At 38.1% G+C, this 20822-nt stretch overlaps 2 protein-coding genes across 7 annotated transcripts; one reads left to right on the top strand and one right to left on the bottom strand.

Annotated features, from left to right (window-relative positions):
* Window positions 1-1538: 1538 nt before the first annotated feature.
* LOC103717132 (uncharacterized) lies at window positions 1539-12829 on the bottom strand. Of its 6 annotated transcripts, none has more exons than XM_089927512.1 (8): window positions 12744-12829; window positions 6882-6974; window positions 5751-6633; window positions 3943-5537; window positions 3782-3860; window positions 3314-3639; window positions 2321-2419; window positions 1539-2217 (listed from the first exon to the last, which is right to left on the bottom strand). In XM_089927512.1, exons 2-8 carry the CDS (start codon window positions 6918-6920, stop codon window positions 2038-2040), a joined length of 3201 nt encoding a protein of 1066 aa, XP_089783638.1. In that variant the 5' UTR covers window positions 6921-6974; window positions 12744-12829; the 3' UTR covers window positions 1539-2037. The 6 variants fall into 6 exon arrangements, with proteins under 6 accessions (XP_089783638.1, XP_089783636.1, XP_089783639.1 ...); XM_089927510.1 differs by having other exon boundaries at window positions 3314-3702; XM_089927513.1 differs by having other exon boundaries at window positions 3314-3702; window positions 5751-6584; window positions 12744-12807.
* Window positions 12830-14681: 1852 nt separating this feature from the next.
* On the top strand, window positions 14682-17956 carry LOC120108969 (outer envelope pore protein 24, chloroplastic-like). Its single transcript, XM_039122704.3, has 3 exons — window positions 14682-14997; window positions 15100-15465; window positions 17717-17956. The coding sequence occupies exons 1-3, from the start codon at window positions 14791-14793 to the stop codon at window positions 17795-17797; spliced, it is 654 nt and encodes a 217-aa protein (XP_038978632.2). The 5' UTR covers window positions 14682-14790; the 3' UTR covers window positions 17798-17956.
* The last annotated feature ends 2866 nt before the right edge of the window (window positions 17957-20822 follow it).

Genomic DNA, 20822 nt, shown 5'->3' on the forward strand with positions numbered 1-20822 from the left:
TTTCCCAATCCATTAAGAAATCAATGAAGAATTAGATGGAGTAACATGAGGCAAAATAGATCTAAAAGTCGAGTTCTACTTCCTGTATAATTTTTTTTCTTATAATTTCTATTAATCATATTCATTTTTGGAGATATAGTTCTATTCTAAATAGGAGAAGAATCCAATCTAAATTGTGAAAGGGTGGATCTTACTAGTATTATGAATAGGTGCTATGTACCTTGGTTTAGGAGGTATGGAATATCAATTAAAAAAAAAGGATTTAAGCCGTACTTTCGTAATTCTTCCCTCTTCTCTTTTTCTTCTTTTTTTTGAGATATTCGAGTGGAGTGGGTTGAGAAAAATCTTTCTTCTTCCTGAACGGATCAGTTAAGTAAAAACGTAATTTATGAATCTGCATGCATTACAAAGCTGCAATAGAGAAGATCTTTGGATTGCTAAGCCTCAAAGATACAAAGGTTTCTTTACTAAGCTACTCTAGGCATTTACTGTTATGGGCGTTACTTCAGCCTAAACTGCTCTCCTGCTATCTATGGTCCAAATATAGAGGGATTCAGAATCCTCTGCAATACACAATTTACGCTATGAAGTGTTGTAAAAATGGCTGCCATCAGAAGATGGATGACTATCAAGAAAGATGTGCCGTGTATGGCGCACAAAGCATCTTGTTTGATAGCTGCCAACTTCTGATAACAGCAATCGCGTGCTGCATAGCACTCTACGATGCAAACCACACCCCACAATAGATGGGTGCCTGGTTAGAGGTGGGACCTCAATATGGGAGCACGATGATAGGAATGATACACATGCATGCGAACTAGCCTCCCTCTCACGGCGCCGGAGCGGTATTCTCGGACCACGAGCTGGAGCCCGAGTTCAGATGACATACTTGTGTTTGCTTTCCGAGAGACCATGATGGCCCAGAGTTCATGGTAGATGATTATTCGGTTTCCCTTTTTCCCAATGCCATGATATTGCCATGAGGTTCTGAACAGTGGTCCATTGCTTGGGATGCTGGTCCGTTAAAAAGTTTAAGTAAGAAAGACAAAAGATTTAGAATTTTGGTTGACCACCAGAGGTTGTTTCTGGGGTGCAAATGGGCTCAAACTGAGTCAAGCTCCAACAAATCAAAGACCGAGTCGAGCATGGATTAACAAGTCTCGCACAAAATGGAAGATCAAGACCAACTCCCACTTGCCTTCACGTTCGGTCTTCATGGATTAACAAGTCTCTCTTTTTTTTTGTCCTTAGCAGTGTTACATCTACTCAAATATTTTATCTATTTGTTGCAGACGTACATATGAACAATTAAAAATTAGGATTATAATTTAAAATACCTTCAATTACATTGACGCATAGTTTCATTTCAACATTATTTCCTAATTGCAAGCAAACAAACATGTCTTGGTGATGATCATATTATTCAATACTTGACTAACTTGTTATAGATTTCACCTTGACCTAAAATATTTCATATTTCATAGAACAAATATCCTGAACCATGCATTTGCATTCTAGTTAAACCACAGCTCACAATATTGAAATGATGGAATAAATATAAAACTAACATTATTTTAATCATAAGATAACATCACCAACTGAGACCAATGTCATCCAGATAAGCAAATGATTTTTTTTAATCTTTCCCTACCATAGTTACTGTGGCAAGCCTTCTACCGCACATATACGTATAGCTCAGCATAAAACTAGGTTTCTTAAATTCCACCTCACCAGTGGTGTCCGATAGGATAATGCTTCAGCAGGCAACAAATATCAGTTAAGAAACAGCTTCAAACATCCATTGCACCTCAATCCAAGACCTACTTCAGAGGCAGACTTTGCAAGGATAAAGTATGAAATATCCTCCAGCCACATAGTCTTTCTGCCACAAGATAGAAGACACAAGCATCTGTCATGGCAGCAATTGTCCAAGAAGTGGCCATTGTTGCCTACCGCCTGTGAGATTTGAGCATGCCAACAAAAATTACCAGCTTTTGAGATGCTTGGACTCGTTGCCTATAGCAGCCTACTGCTATTCTACAACAGTACATGGCTCATATCATCCTTCCCAGTTTCACGTACAACAACAGGTGCTGGCTGTTGTCTGAAATCTTTCACCTGGCAGAGAACACCACCAGCTTCATCAGCAAAAGTAATCTTCTTCCGTTTCTTAGAAACACCATTAACAGGAGTAGTTTCTTTGTTCTCAGCTAATCTCTGTCAGCAATAAGACACGATGAGGATCAGATCACAAGCAAGCGCTAAAAGAATTGCAGATCAGCAACATCTTGAATTTGGTGAAATAAGAAAGAAAACTAACCATTATTTTACAAAAACGATTGCAATCCTTTGTCATCATAGATAGCCACCTCCTTGTGATCTTTTCAAGTTTGGATGCATTCTCAACAGCTGCCCTGATCTGTGAATAAAAGAAATCTTGTTAAACAAAGGAACAAGATTAAGAAGACATGCATAACTCAACAAATAGGTTTTGCAAAATGGAAATTTGTGTGAGATTTTAAAAACCTAAAATGATTGTGCGATGATAATGATGCATAAAGGATGCAAGTCACGATGCTTGTGGAGTAAGGAAATCCAGTTGTAATGCAAAGACTAACATACATGCACATGCAGAGAAGGATGCAAATATATTGGGCGCTTAATGTAATTGCACGCTTAATAGGTCTAAAAATAGTACTCTCAAAAAGGATAAAGATTATGAGTTAAATGAAGCAATTTAAATCAAGGAATTGGTAGTCAAGTAACGTAATCGTACAATATCAGCTGCCAAATTCAAATGGCAAGAAACATCAAAAAATATTGTGTGCATGCAATTGTGTGCTATTAATGGGTTGAATTAGCAACATAGAGATAGTAGGAGCATTCCAAAAACATAAAGTTAGTTGCCACTAAAATTTTACATTCAAACTCAATTATAACACAAAAAGAAAGGTGGCAAATTTCAAAATATAACATATAGTGTTCAAAAAGAAAAAGAAAACAAACAATGTAGTCTGGGAATGAAGAATCAAAGTCAAAACCATAAAATCTAATAGGTGGGTTCAATTTGAGAAGAATGATACAAACAGTTTTTCAGTTTTTTTTTATCCTATAGGCAGGCATCATGAGAACTTGGAAATTAAACACATGGTTCAAGTTTCACTGTTGCCCCCACTGAAGCATCAGAGCCAGGTGCCACTAGGCATGCATTTGTGCATACTATTAGGTATAAATGCAGATGTCCAAGTGAAAGCAATATTGATAGTTTTGCAAAGCTATTTTGGGCCAAAAGGTTTCAAATCATAATTTGTACCTCGTCAGCAGTAAATTTTGAAGGTAGGGAGGAACATGATTCTGAACAAAGAGTTTCTTCCACAATGTTTTTCATGGACTTCAACCCCTTCAGAAGTTTCATTGCAATGTTTTCTATATCATGCATCTGTCGTTGTGAGAATTCAACAGCCTTCTCAGTTTGTTCGTGAAATGTTGAATTCTTCATGCAAAAACAAGGTGACCTACAGGAAGCATCTGGCGACTTGAGAATTCCTTTGTTAACTGAAAGAAGGGAAGCATTACTGTGGTTCTTTGGTTTCTTGCTCATTTGCTCAGGGGCTAGCAATGCTTCAGCTTCCTTCTGACCTGATAATGATGATGGAGTCTTCGTTTTAGTCCATGTCTCCGACCAAAGCTTCTTCCTATTCTCTGGATTTTTTTGGGTTACAACCAAAGCACAATTATTGGTATAAAAATAAATGCAAACATATATAGATGATTTTCTTACTGGGGAGTTGACTGGCACCATATAAATCAATGTCACTCAGAGCCTGCCAAAGCTTTTCCTGAGAAGTTGGAGAAATGGTCTGCAAAACAGTACTATCAAAATTAAGTCTACAGTATCAGATATGGACCAAGTAAGAAACAAACTAACAGTATTGTCCAAACCTTTCTGTTCGATAGTAGCCTTTGCGGAGAATGAGCTACCAACAACCCTTTATCGTGTTTGTGCTCTTTTTCCATGTTTTGTCCCTTTGCATCGACTAACTGGGAGATTTCAGAAGAAGCTGGTTGGTCTTTAGCAGCATGCAACTTTCCCTCCACACCAAAAGATGAAAATTCTCCTGCAACCTTTGATAAACTGTCAGCACAATGCAAGCCACTGAGAGTACTGAAGCATGTTGGGGAAATTTTAGGAGACCGGGAATCAGGTGCTCTAGTGAGTCCCTCTGGGTCATTCACACCAGATATTTCAACAGAATAAGATGTTACTTCCTCTGCACGACCTCCCTCTTTGGAGGACAACTCCTCAGTCTTACACGAGCTTTCAGCAAGAGCACCACAGCATGTATGGGAAGGTTTTGGGGAATAGAGATTATATGCTTTGGAGAACTCTTCTAGATGAGTGCTAATACTTTCATTATCATTACTGTTTATTTGTTCATCTCCAGCAACTGAATGATGAGATGTATTATGAAGGCATTCACCTTCTAGACCAGTATTAAAGATTTCATCCAAATCATGTTCCCTGCAAAGGAGGCTACGTTCATCTGCAGCAATCGGATGATAAGCTGAATTATTAGAGCATTCACCTTCTGTAGCAGTATTAAAGATTAATTCCAAATCATGTTCCTTGCATAGGAGGCTACAAGCATTGGTCGCATGTTCTATATGACTACATATTGGCATCTGTTGTACAGGTAAATAATGAGCTAAACTTCGAGAATCTTCATGTCCCCACACAGAAGCACAAGCCTCTGCAACTTTGATATCCATGCTTCTGTAGCTATGGCTGCTAGCTGAAGGGATATCAGCACCAGGATCTATGGTCATAGAGGCTGGTCCAGAGCTGCAGAGATCGAAGGGAACTGCTTTGTGTATAGAGACTAAGGAAAGACGAAGTTTCCGGTTGGACATTTCTGAAAGGTCCATCTTCCTGATTTCATTAGCATGTTCTTCATTTTCTGATAGAGAGCACTGATCAGGTTCTATATATTCAGTAGAGACCTCATTAAGGCAACAGTTTGTTGATGTATTACTGGAAGAATTTGATCCTCCATTCTCCAAGACATCTTCATGTCTTCCAAATGGTTCAGTAGATAACTTTTCAGAATAATTAAATTTTGCAATGAAATCCACAGTAGAGGAAGCAGCAACATAAACAGGATTCTGATGCAGCGGGGAATCATTTTCCAAGATCTCCCTTTTAATGGTATAAACCAATTCAGGGCTATCAACATGAAGAGTCCTCTTTAAATCAGGTGATGATGATGGGAAACAATTATTTAATCCTTCACTAACTTTCTGAAGCAGCTCAGCAGATGAATTGTCAAGAGAATTACCAGAACTAATAATGTCCAAAGTAGAATTAGTAGCTATATTTACTGTGTTTTCCCCATCCAAAGAACAAGGTTCCATGATCTCAGTTTTGAAATGACAAACCAATTCTGAACTGCCAGCATAAGTTGTTGATGACAGGAGAGAATGGTCTACTTCAATAAAGTTTTCCTTCGCGCTACCTCCAAAGTCCTCTTCAACAGTCTCTGCAAGAGAAACAGCAACATCATGAGTACAAGAATATAAAAAATCAACAGAGAAATACAGAGGTAATTAAATTCCTAGCTACCTTCCTCGGCCTTATCAGGAAATTGAAACAATGACTAAATATAACATCAAATTCAGCAATAAAGTCCATGACAGGACACTCAGAACCATAGACATTCTGGTAATCACATGAATTTTTTCTTAAATCTCACCTGCCTCACTTTTTAAGTCATGTAGATCTGCAGCACTGTCCTCTGAAGGCCTATCTGCTATTGATGCCTTCATTTGTGCCACAGGCATTGAACCATGCATGTCATTAGAAGATAGGGAACATGTCTTTGCAGTCACCGCTTCAATAGAACCCAAAGAGACTGGGGATAATCCTGCATGCTTCCTTTGGTTTCTATCTGCAGTGGACTTTTTTGAAAGTTTCAAAGTAACAAGGGGTTCCTCAAGGTCAGGCTTCTCTTCTTTTGGTTTCTCATGTTCATGCTTCCACTTTTGAGATGGATCAACATGTGAGTAGTTCCTAAGACCAACTTCTGCAGAAGCAACAGATTTCAGGACCTTCTTCTTCTTAGCTTTGCAGCTTGCTCGCAAGTCCTTCAAAGTCAAGTCACTAAGGCTTTGGTCATCATGGTCGGTATTAGTTTCTTCATAAATATGTTTCTCAGGATAGCTGCACTCAGTGGGATCATTAACATGTTCATTTGATTTGGAAGTACAGTTACCTTCTTCAGGCTCAAGCACCTCAACTTTGATTCGCTTGGCTACAGTAGAACAGTTTCCTCCATTAAATTGCTGCTGATGCTTTGTACGTAAATTTGCAATATTGACAACTTCTGCTTCATAAATGGCACTGAGTGCCTTAAGCCTTAATGATTGTCTCCTAGGGGACGTAAAGTTATGGTTTTTAAGCTTTGAGCCCCCCATGGTAGCCTGAATGAAATTTGTATAGCTGTGACTGGCCAGTGTAGAAAAATTGGCAGCTAGTCTATAATTACCCTTCCTTCTCAAGAGACACCTTTCCTTTTTCAGGACCAGTCCTGGAGCATATGGAAAACAGAGAGGCAAGTTATTACTGGTGGTCATGACCTGCATATTTAATATGATTTTAGCATCCACCCAAGATCAGAAAAGGTTAGGAGGTTTGCCTAGTTGCTAGTATCAGTCAAAACAGCAAAACTTGTGTAACAGATTATGCATCATAACAAGTGCAACACAAAAGCCATGATAAGCTCACAGAACGTCCTTAGACATCATGCTCAGCAAGATTTTATATAATTGAAAAGTGTAGATTTTAAAAATCAGATTGTTGAGATGAAATTAAATTTCAGTAACACCTTCCTGAAGCTGCTCCCGAGACACAACAGTGCATACATTCTCAGGTTATCCAGTTCTTCCCTTGTTCATTTTGTCAAGCTTGAATTGAACTCCTGACATCACCCACCAAAAATAAGGAAACAAGGATAGAAAACTCACATATCAAACATAAAAGAATAAAGAATAAACAACAATTTTTTGCCCATTCATCTACTGCTGCATGTATCTTTTGTCATTTTTGTGGTTCTCTATTTTCTCCCTTGCATGTAAATACGATTTTCATGTCTAGTGGTATAGATATTTTGGGGATGTGACGCGCTGTAATATATCATGCAGCTTATGACAGCAACATAGTGATGAGAGAGAGAGAGAGAAATGAAGGACAAATATCCGGTTTGAATTCTTAGGCATTTATGGCAATGCAGAATAGATTCGCCATCAGTGGTGCAAAGTGAAGACAGCGCTCTTTTCCAATGAGATAACTGCCCTATCTTACTCCCAGGAATGCACTCTGAGGAAGATTGGCTCAAACTTAACAGTGGTTAGCTATTACCACCGATAAATTTGATAGAATGAGAAGAAGAAGACAACAAAAGCTGCTCTAACTTTTCAGAGACAGTGCAGGAAAACTCTAGCATGCTACAAGGACAACAGATAGTTTGACAATCAAGGACAAGTTTGAGCTATCATTTATATATCCAGCATCTGCATTAGCCTGGAAAAATAACAACTGAAAATTGTTTCATGCAAACGTAAAAGAGAAAAGGAAATAGTAAGAGATTAAGCTGAAAGAACGAAAGAAATATAAAAGGTGAAGGAAGGATGATAATACAAACTCATGCACTACATCATTTTGTCTCATGTTATTTACAGCAAGGGTTGTGTGTTGGCAAATTCCAAGGTGAATATTCAAATGTAAGGTCAAAGTGGATACTTTCATGAAAGGAATGTAGGACTAAATCTTTTTGTGTAGACAATGATCCTTCCAAACCATAAGAGTCAATGTGAAACTCAAAAAGTTTTTGTGTAAAGTGCAGAAAATGCAGAGGACATGGCTAGCCCCATGTCAACCAAACAAGAGAGTTAACATATCAACAGGTTTCAACAGTCTCCCATACAAATTCAAGTTTTTGAAATTTAATATTCAAAAGCATCATATATCATTTTGTTAAAGATGTCTTGAAGTCTTGGAATTTGGACCTACGTTCATACAGGTAAGCATCTTTGGATAGTACCTCGATGTCGGATTTGGCAACCTAAATGCATGGTATGAGGTTAATGGTTGGGTTCTGACCATAAGGAAGGTTGTCGAGGTAATGTTGTGATCCCTTAGATTGCTCAACTTATAGGCCTTGATCTCGTTCATCACAAAAATTCTATTGTACCGATATTCAGGAGCAATTTCATCATAAAGGTGTGCTTAGAAGATACATTTCCATAATCAGTTCTACCACATACTCAAGCAACATTACCAGCCAAAGAACCTAACATAATGAATCCTCCATTAGATCAGTGCCATCCACACCAATGAATCAAGAATCCTTCATCTTACTAATCCTTTCATTAGAGGATATGCCGCATCTGTAGCATACATGGCACAATATATAGTAACACACCAATCAGATAAAGCTCCCGTACTCTGTGTGACTTATTATGTATTCCATTTAATCATCAAGATTTTCACTTCTAATCCTTACCTGTAGCAAATGGCTATCACAGTGCTTCGACATGCAGCCCTTAAGTTATTTGGCCTCAGCCAATTGTTTTAACTGCCATAAATCCCAATTCCATGACAGAGAGGTCACTGGAGCACATTTCATATTGATTTGAATCAGTGCCTCTAAAAGCCAAAAGATTTCCTCATCACATTGGTTAAGCTAGTTAGCAGCATCATTAGCCCTCCAGCACACCTGACAGACCTATAACATGAAATCCTATAACACAGCTTTCTTACGTATTTCATGAGCCTCTTAGATGCACCAGAATGGTACCTAATAAACCAGCCTAATTACCTATTCTATCTACCTTCTGCACAAGATACTAATGGCCCAGCAGATTTAGGCTTTTCACTAATGTAGTTATTTGATAATGTCTTTAATATATTAGTGTCATTGAGTCAGAGGCAGATTACTTGATTGGCAGACTATGAACTTTGGGATGTTCCTGGACATGGGAAGACGTAAAAGATCAATTTCCATATAGGAAGCAGTGCAGGGGTTGGATCACAAGTTCTAGGTTTGGGTAAAGCCAGATTTATCCCAACTGTTAAAACCCTAATATATGAAATCATCACAAACCTTAAAAAAATACCAAAGTTCTGAAATACCGTGGGATTGCTGGACATTCCACCATCCTGTGTTGAGACAGCGCACTATCCCAAGTGTCGATATGGAACAAGGCAGGAAATGGACAGAGATAGGGCATCCACTATCCCATTCCACCATCCCCTGTGTCAATACGGGACTAGTTAGGAAATGGTCCGGGACAAGGTATCCATTGTCATGAGTGTCGGTACATGGAGCATCCAATTCCATGGAAAACTAGGACACCCCCATCCTACCCATAAATCTACAGAGAGCCTAGGAACTATATTTTCAGGCATGGACAAGGAAAATAGCACCTATGGTCCTAGGCATTGCAAATATTGATTTCCATTATATTAGTTGTATCAATTCAAAATCAATTCAAAATTCAAATTCAAAATCAATTCAAAATTCAAATCATCTGGAGCCATGCTCAAAATTCAAATCATCTGGATCCGAGTCTTTATTTGTTGCCTTGTAAAACAGTGCTGATTGTTCTCCTAATTTTTTGCAATTTGTTTTATTTGTTGCCTTGTAAAACAATGCTGATTGTTCTTCTAATTTTTTGTAATTTGCTTTATTTGTTCCCTTGTAAAACTCTTCTTTATATATCTCAATGCTTATAAATACAACCTTGCACCCATGATTGCATGTGTGGTGAGATTTCAACATCCATCAAACTCTCTTTTCTTACTTAGTATCCGAGCGTTTAAATTGTGAGGAGTGCCCTTCTTTCTTTCAAAAAAAGAACATATCTTCCGCATCTCTTAATATTGGCAATTTTGTCACTCAGATTGAAACCTGAAAACTATCCTCTTTAGCGTGAGTAGATTCTTGCTCTTACAGAAAGCCAAGAGTTAGTAGGCTATCTCACTGGCGACATGTCATCGCCGGCTGCTGTACTTCCAATAGTAGATGGATCGAATGCTCCAAACCCTAAGTACCAAAAATGGAAAACTGCCGATCATCTTCTTAGAGCGTGGATCATCGGAACTCTATCTAAGGAAGCCCTTGGCATTGTCAATGGCCTTGATACTTCTGCACAAGTCTGGTCTGCTCTTGAAGAAGCCTATGCTCAAACCTCTCAAGAGCGCCAGTTTCAACTCACTTAACAGCTTACCTACATGAAGAAAGATCCACAAATGTCTCTCAATGACTATCTTCGCAAGTTTAAAGGTATTTGTGATAGCCTAGCTGCTATTGAACATCCAGTAATGACAAAACAAAGGTTTTTTCTTTGCTTAACAATCTTGGTGCTCGCTATGAACCGTTTACTACTTCAATGCTCAAACCTCCTATGCCCTCCTATGGCGAAGTGGTTCCTTTGCTGCAAAGTTATGAAACACGTGTGAGCCTTCATTCTCCAGACCAAGGTGCCTACACTGCCTTCTTTGGGCAGAAAAACAACTCCAAGTCACATAACAAAGGGCCAAGAAACTCAGGTAATTTCTCCTCTAAAGGTAAGGGGTTTAGTCCTGCTAACCAATCTTCGGCCAAACCAAATATTTGCAACTCTGTCCCTGTTGCACCTAACAATTCCCAAGAGAACAATCGTGATCTTGTTTGCATAGGTCACAATGCCCTCCATTGCTGGCATAGGTTTAATCACGCCATTCAACCTGACATTTACAAAAGGCATTTGCAGCTCTTCATTTTGATTCAGATGCCAATGATAAAGAATGGACGTCGGACACAGGGGCTTTAGCTCATATGACTTCTTAAAAAAGGTATTTTGCATAACCTTCGTCCCTACAATGGTATTGATCATGTTCTTATTGGGAATGGGGATTTCTTATGTATAACTCATATTGGTGATGCTACTCTTAGTTCTAGTTCTTCTCAAATTACCTCAACTGATGTTCTTTTGGTTCCGGATTTAGAGAGGAATTTGTTATCTATTGGCCAACTTACTTCTGATTATCCAGTTAACTGAGTTCTAAAAATCAAGATTTTGTCATAAAGGACCGGGTCACCTAAAAGGTGCTGATGAGGAAAATAAAATAGGGTAACTTGTACTCCATTCGTGCTTCGTCGGCTGCCTTCTTCTCAACCAAATTTCGAGCTGTCACTGAAGAATTATGGCATCAGCGGCTCGGCCATCCTCAAGCAGTTGTCGTAGCACATCTTCGCAGTTTTGGTTTAATAAAGGTTGTGTCCAATAAAGTAGCAGCTCCCATGTGTGAAAGCTGTCAATTAGGAAAGATGTCTAAACTTTTTTTTTCATTACCTTCTTCTAAAAGTACTACTGTCTTTGATAAGATATATATTGATTTACGGGGACCTGCTCCAGTTACTTCTATTAACCGTTTTCGATATTATGCTGCAATTGTGGATGATTTCACAAAGTTTATATGGTTAATTCCTCTACAACAGAAGTCAGATTTCTTTGCTCAGTACTTGTTGTTTGAAAAGTATGTTACTCGCCAATATGAAAAATCTATTAAAATAATACAAACTAATGATGATGGAGAATTTGTTAATCAGCAATTTTTAAACCATATGCAACAATTAGGTATCATTCATCAGATTTTCTGTCCCTACACACCCGAACAAAATGGGGTTGTAGAGCTACGACATCGAGTAATAAGAGAACTTGGACTTACTATGATGCTTCATGCAAATATTCCTAAGAAATTATGGGTTCAAGCTTTTACCATTGCTGTTTTTCTAATTAACAGAACTCCTTCAACAACTCTTCAATGGCGGTCACCATTTTATTTGCTTCACAATCAACAATTAGATTATGGTTCTTCTCGGGTTCTGGGTTCACGGTGCTTTCCTTACATATGGGATACTAAAACAAGTAAGTTTGATACTAAGTCTTTACCCAGTGTTTTCTTGGGTTACAGTGATAGACACAAGAGGTATCGATGCTACTACCCTCTTACTCGGCGGACCATTATCTCTTGCCATGTGGTATTTGATGAGGCAACACTTCTATTTAAAGAACCAGCCTCTTCAACGTGGTGCTCCTGAGTCAATTGTCACTACCTTTAAAGAATGGCTTCCTTCGAATTTAGCCTCCACATATGGTCCTTCAATTCCAATGGACTCCACTCAACAAATGCCCTCATATGAAACTCCACCAACTGATGCTCCATTGGCAAAGACCATAGTCATCTCTGATATACTCGCTAATGCCTCACACTCTGTTCCTAATGCATCTATTTTGCCTCTGACCAATGCACCTCTTGAACCCACGGTAGCAAATTAAATTCATGAGCCTATGAAACCTTGGATAACCAGATCTTTGACAAACAAAGGGGTTACATACAAGAATAGTGAGCTTAAACATCAAAAAAATAAAAAGAATCCAGCAATGTAGCTCAAACAGTAACCAGAAAACCGATTCATGGGAAAAACAAGAAAACAGAACGGTCAAAGAACGAAAGCTAGATATTTTAGCTGCAAAAATCCTGGTTTGAATCGAATCCTAGAGCTGGTAAAATTATCAACAAAGATCCGCACGAACCTAAACCTAATTAGAAAAACGAATTGGAAACAGTGCCCTAATTTGCAGTAGCGATTCGATCGAACTGAAAACTAGATCCAAATGCTATTGATTTGCCAGAAACTGACCTGGAGAGAAGTCATCCAACGAGTTGAAGGTTGCGAAAAGCGGCGGCTTGGGAGCAGAACCCCAGGTGGAGTGTAGGGGGGGGGGGGGGGGGGGGGGGGGAGGAATGAATGAATGAATGAATTAGGAAATAAATAAACGGTCGCCAAAGCCTCGGCGGGAAATGGGAGGATGCATCGCACCCCATCATAGGGTATTTTGAACGTTATTTTATTGCTGCGGTCAATCATAGCCGTCCGATCAGCGAGTTCGTCGATGAGATGTCATATGGTTCAAATGGACGGCGGAGATGAGCGAAAATGAAGATGGGCTTTAACCTGCCACTTGTAGTCCACAAATTAGAAGCCCCACGTTGTCACAAGCTCAGATCTCTGAGTAGGATTTATCACTAATATAGGGTCCTGGATCAAGCAGCATACAATACTTGCCCAAGCGTGACAAGAATAAATGGGCATTGAATTTTTTGTTCTGTATGGCAGAGATTGACCTCAAATGAAAGCTTTATGGTCTCCTCCCGTTGGAGGGTCATACCAGAAAGGAGAGGGCCAGAGGACGCTCGAGAGAGGACCGGCGCAGGCGGCGTTTCCCCCTCCGCCGTTCGCTCGAGAGGGCAGTGGCCAGGGTTCCCTTTTTTGGAAGAACGGGCGGAGCGCTTTTTTTTTTTTTTTTGACGAAAGTAATTGACCTGATGCACCGTTGAGGTGGTACACCGAGTGCAGGGTATAATTACCCCGTCCAGATAGATGGTATTGATGCGAGGTTGATTAAATATAATAACCAACTGCCCATTTCCCGTAAACCATCTTAAACGCCTGCTACAAATCCAAAAGCACGCACCTTTAGAGGAAAGGCTCGTTAATCTAGTTCCCATTGGAAGCAATTTTTTTTATTTTTTATTTTTATTTTTATTTTTTTTTACAATGGCGGCTCACATGCCGATATGGGTGCAGCTAATAAAACTAGAAAAAAAATATAGTAGAAAAAAGTAACGCACATATACGTGGTTTTTCTGAATGAAGAGTAATGAGCTGCAAAAAAAGCCACCTAGTCAACAATACTATTTGCCTTCCTATAGACATGTATGGCCTAATAAGAACCAAACTCATCTAAGAGTCTATAGATGTCGTAGAGTGGTGGCCTACAATCAATGTTATGGAGCAGCGGCCTACAACCATCACTACATCTGCAGTCTGCTCTCAGCACACGCCTCGCATAAGTGATGCCCTCTCAAGTAGCTCCATGCAATAAGTTACTTTAACGCTAAAATATAAATATTTTAGTTAACAACATATTAACTAAAATATTTTAGTTAATATAATATATTTTACGTTTTCTGCCTGCATGCACTATAGTGCTGAAGGGTAACTCAATGACAGTCATTGGTTGGATCCATCAGGGCGCGCGTAGTGTGGACGATAGCCACCCGCTGCTTAGGAACATTTGGGCTATGATATATGGGAGGATGGCCGTTCAGGTAAAGCATGTATACCGTGAAGCCAACAGGGCAACGGATTGGATAGCCTCTTACGTAGCAAACAATTATGGCAAGACTCTTTGGCTGGGGAAGGACTTACCCGAAGCATTCCGAGAATTGTTATCTTTTGACTTTTTTGGATGTATTCATACCAGCCATGTATGATACATTCATTTTAGCAAAAAAATAAAATAATAATAATAATAATAATAATAATATATTTTATATTAACTAAAATATGCATAGGTGAATCATATTTTAGTTAACACTAAAATATGGATGAACAACAGATTACTTTGCGAGGTTACCAGCCGACCCACTCTCCATGCACTTTGATCTTCTCAAACACAACAAATTAAATATGGATTCTCGACGCCCCAACCCCCTTCCTGCAATAAGCATAAAGTGAAAAAGAAAAAGGAAATACAGCATAAAGAAAAGAAAAACGAAAAGAAAAAGAAAAATGTGATCAACCTAGCACACGCCGCTCCCTCCCGTATCCCTTCATCTGCCTCCTAGAAGAGAAGGGAGAAGAGAGAGAGAAAGGGAGGGAGGCAAAGAAAGAAGCGGGGGAGATGAAGGCGACTCTCACAGGCAAGTACGAGAGCATCAAAAACTTCCCTACCGCCTCCCTCACTGTGGATACCAAAGTCGGCGACGTCAAGCTCAAGGCCTCCGTCCCCGACTTCGTCGTCGCCGATGGGCGCCCCTCCTTGTCCTCCTTGCTCTCCTTCGCCCTCGAGAAGCCCGGTTCCTTCTCCATCGACTACTCCCACAAAAATGTAAGCAAGCCAGGACCCAGCCACCGTTACCGTCAACCCACCCTCCCCATCCTCGCTGTTTTTTCCTAACGCCGTCAATCGATCATTCCTTCCGTCTATCAGGATGTCAAGTTCCAGTTCATGAACTCGGTGAAGGTGCTGGAGAAGGCGGTGGATCTGACGTACACGCACGCGCGGAAGGAGAATCGGACGGCGGTGGAAGGGGCGGTGGCGTTAGACGCGTCGAACAAGATCGCGGTGAGCAACGTGCTGGGAACAGAGGAGTGGAAGGTGCGGTACACGTACGCGCACGGCGCGCTCCGGCGGACGGTGATCGAGCCCTGCTACGACGTCAAAGCCAACGCCTGGGACGTCGCCGTGACGAGGAAGTTCGAACGGGGCAACGCCGTCAAGGCCACCTTCCGAACCTCCTCCCGGAGCGTCGATCTCGAGTGGACCGGGGACATCCCCCTCAATACAACCATCAAGGTAAACATAATAAAATAAATAAATACATACATTTTTTTTTCAGGGGGATATTATTCATTTATTTTTTCTTAGAAAATAATTTTCTACTAAATGATTAAATGCTGTTATATAATAATATTTGAATAGCTCACCATTCCTAGCAAAAAAAAAAAAAAAAAGGGTAAAAGTGGATTGGATAATATTCGTCAAATCCATTTTCGTATCCAAATCTATCCGGATATGAATAAAAATTCAAGCATCTGACTAATATTCGTATTCATATCTATAGCTATAAAAAGATTGATATAGATATGAATACATAGCTATCGGATACGTATCCAAATATCCAATTCTATTTGTAACTCTATTTAATTTTATATGATACTCAGAAACTTTAAAAAAAATAAATATCCACATTAATATGTTATTAATTTGATTTATTATCTACTTAGTAATATCTTTAATTTTGTGGTCATAAAGTTTAATCATCTAATTTATATCCATATTTATACCTATATTTGATATTCAATTTATATTCATATCCGTCTAAAATAATTATGAGAATTTTGCATCCGACTAACATTCGTATCCGTATTTGTATTCGTCATATAAAATAAATATAGATATAGACATGCTAGTATCCGGTCCGATTTTAACCCTACTGTCAAGCCGTCCTGATTTTTCTGTGAAATAGAAATACCGCCAATACTTTCTATATATCATATCTTTCATCTTAGATTTTCTTTTTGGTAGCTGTCTTCGTGAGAATAAAATAAGCAAAAAGCTCAAAACTTGGGGTCTATAATTATTGGTTTCTTTATTGTAATAAAATACCTAAATCAGCACAGTTTTCTTAAAAGATGTTATATATATTTACCCTTATAAATATTTAAAATTACCTATATACCCTAGCAAATTAATATTCGTATGATTTTATATTTTTTTACACATATATCCTTATACATATCTGAAATTAAATATGTACCTTATGAATTTTACTATTTGCTTATATATATTTTTATAAATTATTTTTTATACAAATATAGTCATCCACCCACCCGCCGCTTAACTCAAAATGGATAGATGAGCAAAAAAAATAAAAAAAATTATAAGGATATGCATATAAATAATAAATTTGCAAGGGTTTATAATTTTGTAAATATAGATCCAATTTTATATATTTACAATGGTATAAATGCAAAAACCCTGTGAGTCATTGTAATATTGAAGAGGAAACTATAACTTTTGACATGAGTTCTTAAGTACTTTTTTCAATGGGAAAATTTATAATGTTCTTGAAGTTGTGACATTTTAACCAACTTCCTTAGTCTATGTTTCCATCATTTATATCTTATAGTCACTTTTCCTTGTAGGCCAATTATCACCTCATATGAGACCCAAGGGAAGGCAGTCCAGGATAGTTAGATCAGTTTTATCCTTAGTTACATAGGCCAAAGATAGGCCTCTAAACTCATTTTTGATCAGATCCATCAATATGTGATTTTAGTGATTTTGATGGTTTTATAGTTCTGGTAGAGGTGGCAAAGTAGGAGCGGTATACCGAATCATAATAAGGCAAAGCAATTGCATGGAAGGTTGATCGCTTTGCTTTTAAAATGAACTAAATTTTCTTTTACTTTCTTCAGCATATCTTCAAAGACATGCCACCTATTCGTACTCTTTGCACTTATTCTTAAGACCAGGCTGATGTTGGTTCCCTATTCTAGCTAAGCTTCAAAAGTAATTGTAAATATGTTTCTCTCAAGATTCTTATCTATATTGATTTTTCTTGCATTTAACTCTTTAATTGTCCTTTTCGTTTTGTTTCTACTATTGTTTATTGCACCCTCCTGATGCAGATTTGTTCACATTTTTTTTAAATTTATGTTTTTGTTTTTTCTTTTTTGCCCAAAAAGAGCTCAGTATCAACAACTTTTCATTTATTAAACCTTTAGATACATACAGTGGTCCTTCTAGTTAGATTGACACTGACTCTCTTTGCTACAACACTCTTTGCATCAGTAGTGATAAAACAAATCTCTTTCACAGTTATACATAATTCGATTTGTTTTGATAATTGCCCGATTAATTATGAACACCTCACCAACGCAGATATATCATCCGAGGTTATCCTCTTTACTCTTTTGTTTATTATATATATAGCTTTAAGCATAATATTATCTTTCTTAGTGTTATATAGCTTTAAGCATAATATTTTCTTTCTTAGTGTTCAATGATGGTTATCATATTGAATTATGGCTTCTTTTCCCAGATTTCTGGATCCATCAATATGGCGGAGAAAATTGCAGTTCCAAAACTTACAGCTGAGACTACATGGAGTTATGAGATTTGATTTACAGAATCTAAAAAATTCTTCGATATAAGCATAGAGATGGTTGTAATTTTATAATTTTTATTTTCCAGATGGTTTTAATTTCTATAAAAGAATTTATTTGTTTTCTGTCAAATACTGAAAGTTAATGTATGGTGGTGAAACTGGTTTCTTGGCCAAGCAAATCCTTTGGTGACTGGTATTTAAATTATGGATTTCTTGACGTTCCTCTTGTTTTCTTCATGTTAAATAATGACTTAAACCTATTTAGCCTGAAAATGGAAAATTAATACCATTCCTTTGTTTGGCTATCATTTTATATTTAGCCTAGATCTAGTTACTTTTTTAGAATCAGGACCCAACCAAAATCTGAGTGAAGGCGAGACACGAATCCAGATCCTTGATACCAACCTCCAAAGACCTTACTGCCTCGGTTATTTTATAGTTAACCTCTGGAAACAGTTAAGACGGTGTTCTCTACGTGGTTAAACCTCTTTTTGTGCACAGCTTTCCTTTTGTTATAATTTTGTTATTTTTTATGTTAAATATATACTAATTCAGTTTTTAAAGATGATCATTAAAGAGGCAGTTTCAAGATGCCACCACCAACGCTGTGTTATCTGCAACACCTCAATAGACACACTATATTTATAATACAAACCCACATTTTAGTCATCAAATCCTTTGCTAATCGGAGCTTGATTACTTTCTTCTACAAATGTGAGAGACTCTTGGTTGCCCAAACTGGATGATCAATTTACTGATCTCCTCTATGGGTGGGGTAAGTTCAATAATCCACAAGAGCTTATTTTTGATGATTCCTGCAACTTGTGAATTTGATTTGAGGAGAAAATAGCGATAGTTATGAGTTAGAGCTCTTTTTAGATCAAGTTTCGCCGTACTGGTATCAGACTCCGTACCGGTACCACATTTTCATAGTGTTGGTATAGTACGGTACGCGTTATGCCTGGCATACCGAGTGTCGGTGCGCCATCAGTATTGGTACCAGACCAGTACGGTATGTTCGGTATCGTTTGGTATGGTACGGTACAATATACCATATTTTAGACTACTTCGAAGATCTAAAAGTTTGAGAACAAGGAGTTTAAATGAGCTGGTTTACCTAGCCTTGCAAAAGAGGCACCAGAATTAATCTTAATCCAATTCAAAGGAGGAGGCGGCCAACTAGCCATGACACCAAAGTCTCCTCATGATTAGATTTGAATGTGAAAATAGATGCCCGTCAGCCATGTTATATTGTTTGGCATATTACTTTCATGCACTGTTATATCTGTTTTATACATACTAATGGAAAGAGTAGGCATTGAACATTAAATGACTACAAAAGAATCAAGAAATTTTATAAAATTGAGTTTGTAAGAACTGCATGTAAAATGGAACTTGAATGTCCATTATCACAATACTTAACTCTGATTCAGACTTGTTCATGGGCTAAGCCCAGCTAAGCTTTGACCAAAGGCGAACAAAATTTTCTTACACCCGAGCCCAGTTCTTGCTCGAGCTTCAGTCGGACTCGGACTTGAGCTTCATCACTTAATATACTAAATATAAATAACTAAACATTGCCAATAATCTATAATATGTCTATTATCCTATTAAGTTCACTCATCAATAATAGTTGCCAGATAAGTCTTCAAATACATCAAATATAAATAAATAACATCAGAAAAATAAAAGGATTTATTGTGTACACACCATCCTAATTTTGGAATTTGCGAGAATATCCTTCCAAAATTAATATTTGCATGTATATCCTCATCAAACACTGGTTTTGTATGTATATCTTTTTTTTTTTTTTTTTTTGGAATATCTACCAATGCCATCTAATACCGTTAAAAAGTTAGCAGTTTAAAACTAAAATGAGAAAATACCCTTAGCGGGTAAATATGCAAAAAGAATCGTTTATAAGGGTATACATAGAAATAACAATTTTGGAAGATATCCATGCAATTTCATATATTTATAAGGGTATACATGGTGCAAAAATAAAACTGCTCTCCCAAGTGCAGGAGAATCGCACAAGTAGTATAACTCGGTAGTCCGAGGTCGATTCCTCAGGGAACGATCTATGGATTATTAGCGTAATTTCAGATTTAATTAATTCAATAAACTTGTGGATTTAGATGATGTTTTGCAAATAGAAAATAAATCAGTCAATAGAGAATCGAAGTTAGGATAGATTAAGATGGTGTAGGGATCCAGAATCTCTTTTGATAATATCAAATTCATGCGATAAATTCTATGATTCTTTTGTTTTCTTTAAGAATTATAAGCAGATAAAATTTAATTATGGAGTATGTTCTTGATAATATGAATTCTTTTTTAAGCATTCAACATGCCTTATAACGTCAACGATGAATCAAATAATCGAGGAAGACATGTATCAATAAGCATAAATCATAAAAGAATTTTCAACATATAAGAATCATGACATAATCAAAAGATAAATCATTTAAAGCAAAGGATTAGAATTTACATCATGAACTTGGTACACCAAATGATCTCCCTTCACCTATCACCTAGGATATCAGCCCTCTATCAAAGAAATAAGCCTCTTCATGTTTTTTTGTCTATTTTTTTTTTTTTGAAACAGGGGATGCCCTGTTTCTTCTTTTTTTTTTCTTTCTTTCTTTGAATGGCTGCTGGTTCCTCTATTTTCTTCCAATGAGCCCCTCTCCCGAATGAGCCTCCCCTTCCTCTCCTTTATACTCAACTCTCTCCCCCCTCTGTTTATTCTTGGAAAGCCAAACAAATCAAACGGAAATCAGAATCAAATTTGCTGTGATTCAGATGGGATTTCGTTGGAAGGCTGGAAATCCGCTGCTGTGAATGTGTGGGAGGTTCAGTCGGATGCTAGAATCTGGGATGCGGGAGGAGCGGACGGCCGGGAAGAAGCTGGGCGGCGGATCCAAAAGCAAGGGAGCTGATCACGGCCTGCTGGGTGGTCACCGAGATGCTCATGAATGGCTGGAACAGAGGAAGAAGCGGCCGCTGATCTCGGTTTGCTGGATGGCTGCAGGCGGGA

Source organism: Phoenix dactylifera, chromosome 15, assembly GCF_051530095.1.
Source record: "Phoenix dactylifera cultivar Ajwa chromosome 15, Ajwa_hap1_PhDact_Kaust_v1.1, whole genome shotgun sequence".
NCBI classification, from domain to species: Eukaryota; Viridiplantae; Streptophyta; class Magnoliopsida; order Arecales; family Arecaceae; genus Phoenix; species Phoenix dactylifera.

Excerpts from the sequence above, each read along its gene's own strand:
- LOC120108969 (XM_039122704.3), top strand. The coding sequence starts at position 14,791 with ATGAAGGCGACTCTCACAGGCAAGTACGAGAGCATCAAAAACTTCCCT. Across the intron at positions 14,998-15,099 it reads TCGACTACTCCCACAAAAAT|GATGTCAAGTTCCAGTTCAT; the intron begins GTAAGCAAGCCA and ends TCCGTCTATCAG. Across the intron at positions 15,466-17,716 it reads CCCTCAATACAACCATCAAG|ATTTCTGGATCCATCAATAT; the intron begins GTAAACATAATA and ends TTCTTTTCCCAG.
- LOC103717132 (XM_089927510.1), bottom strand. The coding sequence starts at position 6,920 with ATGTATGCACTGTTGTGTCTCGGGAGCAGCTTCAGGAAG. Across the intron at positions 3,703-3,781 it reads TGGTGCCAGTCAACTCCCCA|AGAATAGGAAGAAGCTTTGG; the intron begins GTAAGAAAATCA and ends AAAAAAATCCAG. Across the intron at positions 2,420-3,313 it reads CAAAATTTACTGCTGACGAG|ATCAGGGCAGCTGTTGAGAA; the intron begins GTACAAATTATG and ends TTTTATTCACAG.